Here is a 12923-nt window from a genome sequence, read left to right on the forward strand (position 1 = left end):
TTCTAAAACTAGAGCATTTTCAGATAATATACTCACTGGAGATTGAATTCGATTTAAGTTTAGATAGTGAAACTGTTTGAGAATGTTTGTAAATAGTAGTGAAAAAATAATGAAAAAATAATAATAGAATATTGGATAGTAGTAAAAAGTAGGTGAAAAGTAATAAATAGTAGAAAAGTAGGTGAAAACTAATAATAAAATAAAGAATAGTAGTGAGAGTGTTTGAGATTATTTGAGATACTCTCATTAGCCAAACCGCAACCACTTATCTTTCCAAATGTAGACTTGTTGACCATCACCAATTCTCCATACCATTCCTTCATTCAGTAAATGTGTTGCATGCCAGATACTTTTCCAAATGTATGAAGGCTTTGATCCCAATGTAGCAGCAAGAACAGATGAGTGTGAGAAGCATTTGGCTTTGAAATTTTTACTTGGAAGGAAGTTTGGAGAATTTAACATTCTCCATGCCTGCTTTGTCAATAGTGCATAATTAAAAGACTCTAGTTCCCTAAAATCCATTCTACCATATGGCTTTCCCATACACAAAGAACTCCAATTTTTTCAATGTAATTTGGTCTCATTGTCTTGATTGCCCCACCAGAAATTCGAGATCAGACAGTTCAGCTTCTGACATAGACATCTAGGCAACAGAAACACACTCATACAATATGTGAGAATGGCTTGCAAAACTGCTTTAATGAGTATTTCCTTCCTTGCCAGATACATAAACTGTGTCTTCTAGTTAATCAACCTACTCCTCACTCTATCAACCAGTCTATTGAAAGTAACAGTTTTTTATCAACCAACCAAAGAGGGGAGTCCCAAGTACTTATCTATGTTACAATAAAACCTCAAACCTGCAATCTCCATCAAATATTGTTTAGTGGAAGAGCCTGTGTTTTTACTGAAGAAGAGGATTTTAATCCTTTTGAGGTACTGTCTAGATGCAGATTCATAAGACCCAAAATGCCATTTTGTCTCATCCATTCATATACATCTGCTTTACAACAAAAAATATAGTCATCAGCAGAAAAAAAAAAAAAAGGTGACTCATTTTCACCACCCCTCTAGCTACAGGCACACCAGATAACAAACCTTGTTGTGTAGCAGCAATTAATTGAGAACTTAAGGCTTTAGCATAAAGAATGAATAAGTATGGTGACAATGGGTGGCCTTATCTTAATCCTCTTTGTGGAGTAAACTTTTCAAAAGGTACCCCATTTACCATAATTGAAAAGGAAGAGGAATTAATGCATTTTATAACCAAATCAACCCACTTATTTGCAAATCCCAATTTAGATAGCAAAGATGCCAGAAAGTCCCACTCAACTCAATCATATGCCTTGCTCATATCCAATTTCAAGGCCATATATCCTTGTCTACCTTGTAGTTATGTTTGCATAATATGGAGTGTTATGTAGCTATAATATTATTAGTAATTAGGCACCTAGGAACAAAAGCACAATGATTTTGAGAAATAATAGCAGGCAAGATCTGTTTTGATCTGTTTGCAAGCATCTTGGTAATAGCGACCACATTACACAGGCTTATGGGTCGATATTCAGTAACCGACTTTGGGTTTCTACCCTTGGGAATCAACACAATATAAGTGTAATTAATGTCAGCAATATTTCCCTCTCCATTTAGAAAAGACAGCACTGCATTACATACCTCATCAACAACAATAGACCAATGAGTCTGACAAAAGCAAGCCTCATAGCCATATGAACTAGGTGCTTTTAGATGGCCTATCTGAAATATAGCTTCCTTAACTTCTTCCCTTGTGAAAGGCTTTAACAGATTGAAATTCATTTCAGGAGTAACTTTCTCTGTAAGAGCAGCTATCTTAGAGCAGCTATCTTAGAGCAGTAGAGGGGAATCTTCACAACAGTTTGTGTCTCAGTATTTATGGAAGAAAATATGGTCTTTGAGAACAACAAATGCAGTGAAAGTCTTCATGTGGCGTGCTTGTGTTGATGCTCTTCCCACTAAATTAAATTGTTTTAAGAGAAATGTGGTTATAGAAGCTGCTTGTCCCATATTTTAACAGGAGGTTGAATCTTGAGGCCATATCCTATGGTCCTATCACTTAGCACAAGATGTGTGGTTACTAGGAGATAAGGCTTTCATAAAGCAGCTATCACAGATCTGACTTTTGGTAAGATCTTTGTTCAGGTGATGGAGGGACTAATATCACAAGATCTGGTTTTATTTGATATTATTAGGGGTGTAACCGGTCTAGTTTTGAACAAAATTTAGAACCGAACCGGTATGTACTGGTTTTGTATTTTCAAAAACCGATTACACACCAGTTACGCTCTTAAACCGGTACATTCGGTTTTACCAGTTCTGATCTGGTTCGGTTCAATTGTCTTGTTTAATAAAATGTAAATTTGTAAGAAAAACTATGTTTATATAAAAACCACAAATAAGAAACCATTAAAGTATCGGAGAAGTATGCACCAACCTTCACAATGCAAAGGAAACCAAAAATAAAATGGAGAAAAAGATCTAGACATGCAGACCAAAAGTAGAAACGATAGCTAAGAGCTACAGCCTCAGCTCTGGATTTTGCAATCAAGCACGGGTTCAGATCTTCACACCCACATGCAGAGCCTTTTAGACGCTCATTAATCCAATCGGTTTTTCGTTTGCTATTGGTTTTAAAAAAAAAAACATTGATGTGATTTCTTCAGTTTAAAGTTTAACAATTTCAGTTTATTTTTAAATTAATTTATATTATTATATATAAAAATTATATATAATATTAAAAAAATAATTTAAAATATATATTATATGGAACCGGTCTAGTCCGGTCCTAAAAAGCTTAAAATCGGTATCGGACCGGTTTCGGCCAATTTGACCATTACGGAAACCGGTTTCAGACCGGACCGGTCCAAAACCAAAACTAGTTTGACCGTTTCGGGCCGGTCCAGTCCGGTTTTCCCTTCTTTTTTTTTTTTCACCCCAAGATGTTATTATTAGATCAATTTGGCTGAGAAGAAACAAATTGTTTTTTGAAGATTCTTTCCAGATCCCGTTATTCTATATAATAATGCTGTAAATGAATATTCTACTTATAGGGCTACTATGGAGACTATAAGAACTCGATAGGGGATAACACAATCTCAGCCACCATAATGGGAAGCCCATGCACGAAATTGGGTCAAAACAAATTGGGATGTAGCCATCAATGCTAATCATCAAAAGATTGGTATTAGTGTTGTTATTGGAGATGATGAAGGCCATGTTTTAGTAAGTCTGATGAAACCTCTAAGTTATTGTGTGGAACCTTCTATAGCTAAAGCTAGGGGCTTATTGGAAGCAACTACTCTATGTAAAGAGCTCAGTCTGCATCATGGTCTTTTTTAAGGAGACTCTTGAATGTTGTTGAAACTTCTTTAAATAAGAAGAAAATTGATAGCCCATTCAGATGTCTAATTTCTGTAATTCGGAAGGTACTATACAATTACTCCTGGAAAATACGGCATGTCAAAAGGGAAGCAAATGGGGTGGCGCACACACTTGCTAGGGAAGTTGTGACTCTATGGCCAATTGTATCTACCATTGGCTGAAAGCCACACCATGTGATTAATAACATGTCTTTTGTTTAAAAAAAGAAAAAAAAGAACATATCTATACGTACTCAAAAGCCCAAGCTTCAAAAGGCCTTCAAGTGGAGACCATACTGGGCTTTAAAGCCCATTCCATGGTCCATGCTCTCCCAAACTCGCAAACCCTCACTTCCCTAGTCTAGGGCAACAAATCTTTTCGCCACCACCAATTCTCTTTTATTTCGACTTTAAACAATCCACTCGACGAGACGCTTCGCTCGCCCTCTCGCCTTCTGACGCCTCCAAAATGGTACTATCTTCTTCTTTCCTTCCCCTCCCTCTTAGATTCCGATATTGAAGCTTAACGAGTTTCTTTTCCGAGTGAATATGAATAATCGTCTCGAAATGGATCTGTTTGTTCCTTTTTGGGGTTGAGAAAAGACCAGTTTCTTTTTTCAAGACGAATAATCTTCTGGAAATGAATCTGATTGTTACGTTTTTTGGGTCAACAAAAGACTAACTTTTTCTTCATATTATTGTGAGTTTCAATGTATTAGGTGTGGTTCAATTTGAATCGTCTGATTATTTACTATTTGGACATTGCATGTGTATTGTTTTAGTTCAGATTGGGAAATCAACTTAAGTAGGTCATTAGAAAGAGATTTGGTTTAGTGACTTTGGCTGACATATTTGAAGGCTCAAGATATCTTGTGGAATATAGAAAATAAGTAACATTCAGCGGAAGCTTGTAGTGAGTAATACATGAGCTATTTTGTCGAACCCCCAGTGGTCTTTCTTGCAAATGGAGCTTAGTAGAGCTTTTAATATCAGTGTAGATTGTTGAGGTTCTTTATTTTCATGAAATGATGGTATTCCTTGATCTCAGTTTACTGGAGTGTGGTTCTATGATATATATTTGATTCTGTTTTTGCCGGTACTGATGGATCTCATGTTTATTCATAGTAATCATACGCCTGAAAATTTCTATTCTGTGATTTCAAATTATGGATCAATTTTTTTTTCCCTATCCATGGCCTGTGCCTTACTTTCCATCGTGATCTTTTGATGGCATGCAGACCAAGAGAACCAAGAAGGCCGGTATTGTTGGGAAGTACGGTAAGTTCTACAGACTTATTTTTTCCTTCGATGTAAATTTGAGATTTTAAGATTAAGGAGAGGTTGTGATCCATTTTTTCTATTCGTACAACAAGGTTACAATGATTTAAGATCATGGACATAAGGAATTAGAGTTGTGTGGTCAGTCTGATATGTTACTCATTTCCTCATCTAAAAGGCTTTATTGTAGTAAATCAAGACCGAAATGGTGTGCTTACTCCTCAAATCTTCAGTATAAAGAATGGGACTCAGATTGAGGCCATTTAGTCCTTTGTTTCTTTTTTAATTGTGTTGGGATGTATACTGCCTGTTTGTGTGTTAGAAATGTAGTGATACTTATCTTCTTTCATTTCAGGCACTCGATATGGTGCTAGTCTGAGGAAGCAGATTAAGAAAATGGAAGTTAGTCAACACAGTAAATACTTCTGCGAGTTCTGCGGGAAGGTAACTCACCTCATCCTTCTGTCTTGTCATTTAGTGACTAACATGCAATCATTGAAATGAGTGTTCTTTTGCAGTTTGCAGTGAAGAGGAAGGCTGTAGGAATCTGGGGTTGCAAGGATTGTGGAAAAGTGAAAGCAGGAGGTGCATATACATTGAAGTAAGGATTTTCTTTAACTTTGTCTGGCGTTTAGCAAGATTTTATAGTTGAGGGCTCTAATTGCTGTTTTTTGCTCGAACTCAACAGCACTGCTAGTGCCGTGACTGTTAGGAGCACCATCCGGAGGCTTAGGGAGCAGACCGAGAGCTGAAACTGAATTCCACATGTTCGTCTTTAATTTTGACATTATTAATCTGAATGTAGTTGAGAGATGTCTGAACAGAAGTGGAGTATCTGTTTTGTTTTATATTTTTGATTAAATGCCTTGTTTGGGAGATACAGACAGAGATTCAACTTGAGCTGGGTTACGCGGTTTATCATTAGTGTTTGCTTCGTTTACAACATGCAGTTTTAGTTTTCTTTTCCATCTGGCATTGCATTGCATAACATATGAAATGGAGGTTGATGTGCGATTGCATTTTATTTTATAAGCAAAAAACATCATGCACCGATGAACAGAAATGTAGTTTTATGCTTCCCCGTTCTGTTTGCCTCAATTATACTTTGTAACCGGTATTTATGGCTGCTGCTATGTTGATAAACATATTTTGATTCTTTTGGAGCTCAGTATCCGAATTTGCAAGACATCCAGTTAGTTTCACGATTGTTTTATAATGATCTTATTTTTTTATTTCAATGTAATGACACGTACAATGATTGCAAAAGTTTCCCAAAAAAGCCTAAGCGTGTCAGAGTCAACAAACAACATGAGCAATTGGGAGAATCGTATCTTGCGAGAATTCGGTCCACTCAAATGGGTTGAAAACACGGGAGGTCTAATTTTAGGATGCATGCAGTGCAGACTGCAGACCACCTATTGCAAGACGTCCCGAGATATGTGCCTCGAATACGTAGTGTTGCCCCCTTGAAGTAACAAACAACACATGAATTCTAGGAAGTAGACATTTTCGCATCACCTCTTTTCATGAAACCGGAAACTAGTACTGCCTTCCGAGAATTCCCTTTCGAACGTACAGCATTCCTTCGATTTGTTACTAAGAATAGGTGCGGCTTCCAGTTGACCACAAACATCCTCAATAAATGCCACAAATTAGGACGTTGCCAAGAGGTAACAAGACATCCGACTTTTATCATTACAACGACTAGTAGTAGGGGGTAAGGTCTAACTACGCACCAATATAGAAAATGGGAAATGGAGAGCAATAGATTGATTCTTCAACTCCATTACAAAACCAATGAACTCGGATACAACAGCAGCTGGGATGAGGTTTTACCTCGGCACCAGCCTTTATATTACATCTAACTCATCTTTACAAAAATGTACTGAGATAAAAACGCAAAAAATTGGTTGAACATATGAGATGGATACCATCATCGTCAACCTCTCTCTCTCTCTCTCTCTCTACAATCTTTAAGCAGTGTTTATGACCATCCCACCCCTCTTCAGATATCTTCCTCACTGCTGCTCACTGATTCCAAGAGGCACCCCCAACTGGGTCCTCTCAAAGGAAGAAGACAAAGGAAGATGACAAGATAAAACACAATACGCCATTGTTATGCGGCAGTCAGACACATTAAAAGAGCCCGAGCTGCAGTTAGGAGTCTCACACGATTGGAATTGGAATGTTGTCGTTGCCATTATGGTGCATTTGTTTTTGGACGGCCTTAACAGCTGCTACTCTAGCTGCATTGGCTGCTCTATTGGCAGATGCTACTGCCCTGTTGACCCTTTCATCCACCTTTGCCACATCATAGGCTTTCTCTGCCGCTCGCCGAGCTTCCTGATTGTAAATCAGAATAACAGAACTAATCAGAAAGAAACCCTATACTAGTTTTTCAAATTGCTTAATTAACTGTCTACTGTTTGTCATTCTGTGTCCACCTCCCATATCTTTACAGTATTAAGGTAGGAAGTAAAGTACCTGCACTGCATTGAGCACTTTGGAATGATATACAGCGACAGGAGATACAGGAGAGGTGGTGTTCTGTGTACTTGGAATGTCAAGAACTCCATTTTGCCAGTGACCAGATTGTGTTTCACCATTTCTGAATGTGTACATTCCAAGCCCTTGCCTTCTACCCTCATGCCAGGCTCCCTCGTATCGATGTCCATTTGCGAAAGAATAGACCCCAAACCCATGCATCTTGTCAGCAAAATATTCTCCGGCGTATGTGTCCCCATTTCTAAATAAGATAAATATACATGAGTTGTGATAAAGTATAAAATCATGAGAGAGAGAGAGAGAGAGAGAGAGAGAGAGAGAGATTCCAATTATTGAGAAAGAAACTTACATACATACAGATTATATGTCTAAAATCAATGTTGGCTCATATTGTCCAGTTGGCAATGTTAACCATGTTTTTAATATAAAAAAATGTGATAAATCAATCACGTGCGTTGTTCTAACATTAATGATGAATTATGATAAAGAAAACCAACAGAAAAACTGTTCATACCGAATAGTAATATCATTGGTTCATCATTTTAGATGGAGGGCTGCTTTATTAATCATAACTTTATAATTCAGTTAAAAGCATAGCCCGAAGCATAAAAAACAAATAACGTCTTCCTAACTGTAGGTTACCGGGAAAATAAAATCAGTCATTTGAAGAAGAGATCATTCTGATCCTGTCATGCCTTAAATAGCACAGCTTTGAGCAATAAATACCTAATACTCGAGCACTAAAACAATAAGCTAAATTGCAGTGATAGATATATCAGAGTTTCATGTTATCTCTAATCTCGAAGGACCCAACAAAAATCATGCCGATAAGTTCATCAACCTCTAACAACTTAAAAAAAAAAAACTACTACAACTTAATGTTGAAGATCGATCTTGACATGAGCTCCAACTCTAAACAAGAATTAGCAACCAAGAACAATCACAAAAGCAAAGCCCACTCTATTACCCAGAAATAATCATCAAATTTATCACCAGTTGGCAGAAATCTCCTCCATTCTTCAAGCATTAATTAAACCCCCTCCCCCCTAACAACAAAAAAAAAAAAAAAAACATACAGTAATTAGATCCCGGACCTGAAATGGTAGTGCCCAAGGCCGTGCTTGACGCCCCATTTGAACTCCCCGACATACCGGCTCCCATCCTCGCAGGTATGCACTCCACACCCATGACTTTGTCCATTAGCCCATTCTCCGGCATAAACATCACCGGTATAAAACCGATACACCCCAAAGCCATTCCGAAGCCCCAGCCGATACTGCCCACGGTACCGGCTCCCCCTGGCCCACGTCTCGACACCATAGCCGTCATACTTGCCATCCACCCAATCGCCCTCGTACCTCCCACTCATGTAATAGTAATACACCCCATTCCCCGAGCACTTTCCCTTGTGGAACTCGCCTTCGTACACGTCCCCGTTGCGATAGACCTGGACCCAACACCCAGAATTCGGTCTCTTCTCGGGTTTGGGCCGCGACCCAATCGTCCAAAACACCGGCAGAGGCGGCCGGGAGATGGGAGAGCAGTGGGAGAGCTTGATCGGGAAAGACCGCGCGAGGAATAGGCGTATGGAGGGGAGGCGAGGGAGCGCGAGGTTGAGCGAGAACAAGAGGGCCGCGGAAAAGGCGAAGGCGGAGAGGAAGTCGAGGATGAAGGTATGGCTTGGATGGGAGACCAAGAAGTAGAAAAACGGGAGGGAGAGCAAGAGGATCAGCCGCAGATGCACCCGCAGTCGTCGAAAGTGCTTCACTTTGCGAAGAGTCCGATATAAAAAGGTCTTGACGGCAAGCGAGACGGAGAAAAACGAAGCGTTTTGGGGATTGAATTGCGGCGGGTGCGAGTGGAATTGGTAAATGGTAGGGGATTTGGAGAGGGAGGAATGGGTTTGGGTCAAAAGGGTCCGCTTGTAAGGGGTTGAAGAAGAGGAAGAAGAAGGAGAAGGAGGGGCAACAGGGGCATTCTGTAGTAGATGCTGGTGGGAGGGGGATTGAAGAGGAAGAGAAGAAGAGTAGGGATGAAAAGATTGTTCTGGGTAAGGGGAAAGGTGGGAATTGTAAGATAATTTGTGGTGGAGAGAGGAAGGAGGAGGGAAAAGGAGAGGAGGGGTAGGGTTGAAATCGGAAGAGACGCCGCTGCTTTCTGTTCCGATCTGAACTTCGGATTTCTTCTGATGCATTACATATAAGAAAGAAAACACCTTTTCCCTCTCCTTCTCTCTATTTTTTCTTCTATCGTTTTCTGATGAAATTCTCTCCTTGTGATTTCTATGTATTGGAATGAATTCAAATGGGCGTTGCGATATTTTCTATGGGAAATGTTTCGGGTGTTGGTGCTGTCGTTGTTCCTTCTCTGAGAGAGATGGAGAGCGGTGTGAGCCTGAAGATTTTGGCATTGAGAGAGAGAGAGAGGAATTTGAAAGCAATGGAAGAAAATGAAATGCAAAGGGAAAGGCCGTAAAATACAGTGCGACCAATTCTCTCCCATGGAGTCACGTAATGGATTGGGAAGGGGGAGGGAGGATCCGGGCTTCCCAAATTCACCTCATTAATTCACGTTAACTACTGACATGCCATTTTTGTACTTATAATTATTAAATAATTTTGAAATGCAAGTTTTGATTCCTATCGTAAAATAATATATTATTAAAAATTGTTCTATCATCTCCTGTTTTTTCTTTTTACATTTTTTAATTACAATGTTATTTTAAAATCATGTTTCAACCTTGGTTTTGATGTGATAATGTTGTATTTTACATGAAAGTGCAAACATTTTACACGGATTTAGGTATAGAGTAGTGCTACTAGCCTACTATGCCTCTTCAATTTGTGCACTCGGTGTGTCTCTATTGTAAATTATGTTTTTTATTTTAAATATTTTTTAAACATTTTTAAAAAATAAAAATATCAATGCACTAATAGTCACTTCCTTAACTATTAAAATTTTTTTTTTAAAAAAAATTAAATATATAAACGTTCAAAATAAGAGAGAAAAATTAAGAAGGCATTGTTTATATATAAACGATGGAGTTTAACCATGTGATTATGTGAAACCGTGATGTTATTCGACATTCATGCAAAGTTGTTCGAGTTGAGCATGTGATTTTTTATTTTTTATTTTTGAAAACTACACATTCCATTCTGTGTAAAATAGCTAATAATATGTGTTCAGATATGAGTAAGAGAAAAGTTTGTTGCTTGATTAATATTATAAAATCAAAACTAGTGCTTCGACAAATGAATAATTTTTTAATGAGTTATGATACACATTTTTTTTTTACAATTTTATACAATTATATTTTAAATTAAAAATATTTATGTAAGAAAATATTACTCTTTAAAATTATTTTATAAAAATACCGTCCATTGAAAACACGATTATATAAATCGGAATAATTATAAGGATTGTGCTTACTTGTCAACTAAGAAACTGAAGTTTTTTAGTTATTATTCGAGAAGTGATTGTTTTGTTAGTACTTGTCAAAAGCATAGTTATCAAAAGTAGATCTCTCACTTATTCTATACTTTTTTATTTACTTTTTCATTTAAGTAGGTAGAATACATTCACATTTGAATCTTCATGTGAATCAGCATATGCTCTACCTTTTGAATCCTAATTTCTTATGTTGGGATCAAATCAGTAGCCTATAAATTAGCCTCGAGATAAGACTGAAGATTAAATTAAGAGATAGGACAAGGTGACTCAGACTCCTAAGAGAGAAAATACACATAGACTCCTAAAAGTAAAGGAACGCAGACTCTTAAAGGAAAAAGTTTCACAAGACAATCACTCCAAGTTAAGTTGGACTTCTATATATATGAGGAGATTCCACACAAAACGGTCGGACTCTCCACAAACTCTCTACACAGAAGCTCCCTACACCCAAACTCCACCATAGACAACGACTCCAAAGGATCTTTTCTAAATTCCTCTATTGTATTGTGCGATATGTGATACCATGAGAGATTGTAAAAGCACCTATTATAGTGGATTTACTATTTAGCCCTCAAACAACCTGCAGATGTAGGTTTTATGTCAAATCACATATATCTCTGTGTCTCTCTTTATTTATTTCTATTTGCTTATTTGTTATTTATTTCATGGATGAATGCAAAAGGCACTATATTGAAGCCCGAATCACCAACGTGGATCGGAGATAATTCTTTCTTCCATTTCGGCCTATTGTGCAAATTAAGGCATTAACATCCCCCTTTTTCAATTTTGGTGTACTTGGAAAATTTGGGTTTCTGATATGCCTCTGATATTGATAACATTTATTTCCAAGTTCGGTAATTTGTATGCTTGGCTTTTTCTTTTTACTAACAAAAGAAAGAAAAAGGATCTTAACATGAATTATAATAGCTTTTGGTGCACTAACAGATAAACAGGTCTCAACTTTTGTGAAGAGTTCACGACCAATCAAGGGGAGGAGATAAAAGGTTTGAATAGGGATGATCTTGTTTATGACACTTTTAAATACAAAGAGAACCAAAAAAATTAAAAAGAATGATCACAAATGAAGGGCTTAGTTTTTTTAAATGGCGTAGATGAGTAATTATTAGGTAGATTTGAAATACGAGCATATTACTCTCATCTACTCACATCATGATGGCATATCTTTAAAAATTAGAGGCTTATATAAATACATTTCATCCTTTAATTTAATAAGTTTGCAGTAAAATGATGGAATAATGGTCGTTTTCAAAGCCAAACTTTGGGCAGATCGGTTTTCCCACAAAATTCGATTTTCCCAAGGTTAAAAGCACAACATCTAGCTCTATACATACAATTGATGTCGATTGAGAAATGATTTGAAAGCAACCACTTCTCGCCCATTTTGAAACTGTAATCTTTCAGGCAATATTGGAATCTTGGTTTCTTGTTCCTTTAAATATTTTGCCGACCCCATGCAGTGAGAAGTTTCTTTTTTTTTTTTTTTTAACCTTTTATTGATGATGAAGAGGCAAATCATTTAACAACCCACTTTAAAAAAAAAAATATATATATATATATATATAAAAAGATTGTCACCCCCTAACTTTTCAGTCATATACTAACTAATCCTAGCATTGCTGGTTGAAATGGTGTGTCTCTCAATGCTTTGGTTGTTGATAGAGATTGCTACTCAATGAGTGAGTAAAAACAGCAGGGACTCTGTATGATTATATTATATATATTTGAACCAAATAGATCATGGTTGCTTGAGTATTTTATTATTTTTTGTGACATTATTATTATTATTATTATTATCATAAGATTCGTCGTTTTTGGTTTATCTATATAGTCATGAAAAATTAATTAAAGAAAGACTACTCTGCGCTATTATTTTATTCCTATTTTCCCCTCTGCCCACTCCATTTTCTGCTGTATCAGAATCTGAAAACCTTTTTTTTATTGGCCATGAACATTATATCTAGTTCATCAATCCTCAGAAGAAGTTAATGTTATGGTAGAAATGAAGAACCAAAAAAAAAAAAAAAAGCAGCAGAAGAAGGAAGTACAATTTATTAAAAAAGAAAAGAAAAAGATTGGAAAGTCATAGAAAAGAGATGAGGCCAACTGAATACGGTAGAAAAGCCACTTGGAGTTTGATCTCCTTATCCAGCAGGTGGGAGAAGATAGGAGCTAGTGAAGTAGATTTTCTATGGACAAGTTGGCAGCAACTGATTGCCAAGGCCAAGGACATCCGGTAGTGCTTTAACTTTCTTTCTTGTTTTTAATTTTCATGAT

The 12923-nt window shown here is 37.1% G+C and overlaps 2 protein-coding genes across 3 annotated transcripts; one reads left to right on the forward strand and one right to left on the reverse strand.

Annotated features, from left to right (window-relative positions):
• The first annotated feature begins 3709 nt into the window (after nucleotides 1-3709).
• LOC121240096 (60S ribosomal protein L37a-1) lies at nucleotides 3710-5616 on the forward strand. Its single transcript, XM_041137572.1, has 5 exons — nucleotides 3710-3867; nucleotides 4634-4673; nucleotides 5029-5117; nucleotides 5192-5274; nucleotides 5362-5616. The coding sequence occupies exons 1-5, from the start codon at nucleotides 3865-3867 to the stop codon at nucleotides 5423-5425; spliced, it is 279 nt and encodes a 92-aa protein (XP_040993506.1). The 5' UTR covers nucleotides 3710-3864; the 3' UTR covers nucleotides 5426-5616.
• Nucleotides 5617-6421: 805 nt separating this feature from the next.
• On the reverse strand, nucleotides 6422-9715 carry LOC121240094. 2 transcript variants are annotated; one of them, XM_041137569.1, is made up of 3 exons: nucleotides 8273-9715; nucleotides 7158-7419; nucleotides 6422-7012 (listed from the first exon to the last, which is right to left on the reverse strand). In XM_041137569.1, the coding sequence occupies exons 1-3, from the start codon at nucleotides 9370-9372 to the stop codon at nucleotides 6947-6949; spliced, it is 1428 nt and encodes a 475-aa protein (XP_040993503.1). In that variant the 5' UTR covers nucleotides 9373-9715; the 3' UTR covers nucleotides 6422-6946. The 2 variants fall into 2 exon arrangements, with proteins under 2 accessions (XP_040993503.1, XP_040993502.1); XM_041137568.1 differs by having other exon boundaries at nucleotides 6422-7016; nucleotides 8273-9711.
• Nucleotides 9716-12923: the final 3208 nt, after the last annotated feature.

This window comes from Juglans microcarpa x Juglans regia, chromosome 7D (assembly GCF_004785595.1).
Source record: "Juglans microcarpa x Juglans regia isolate MS1-56 chromosome 7D, Jm3101_v1.0, whole genome shotgun sequence".
Lineage (NCBI taxonomy): Eukaryota > Viridiplantae > Streptophyta > Magnoliopsida > Fagales > Juglandaceae > Juglans > Juglans microcarpa x Juglans regia.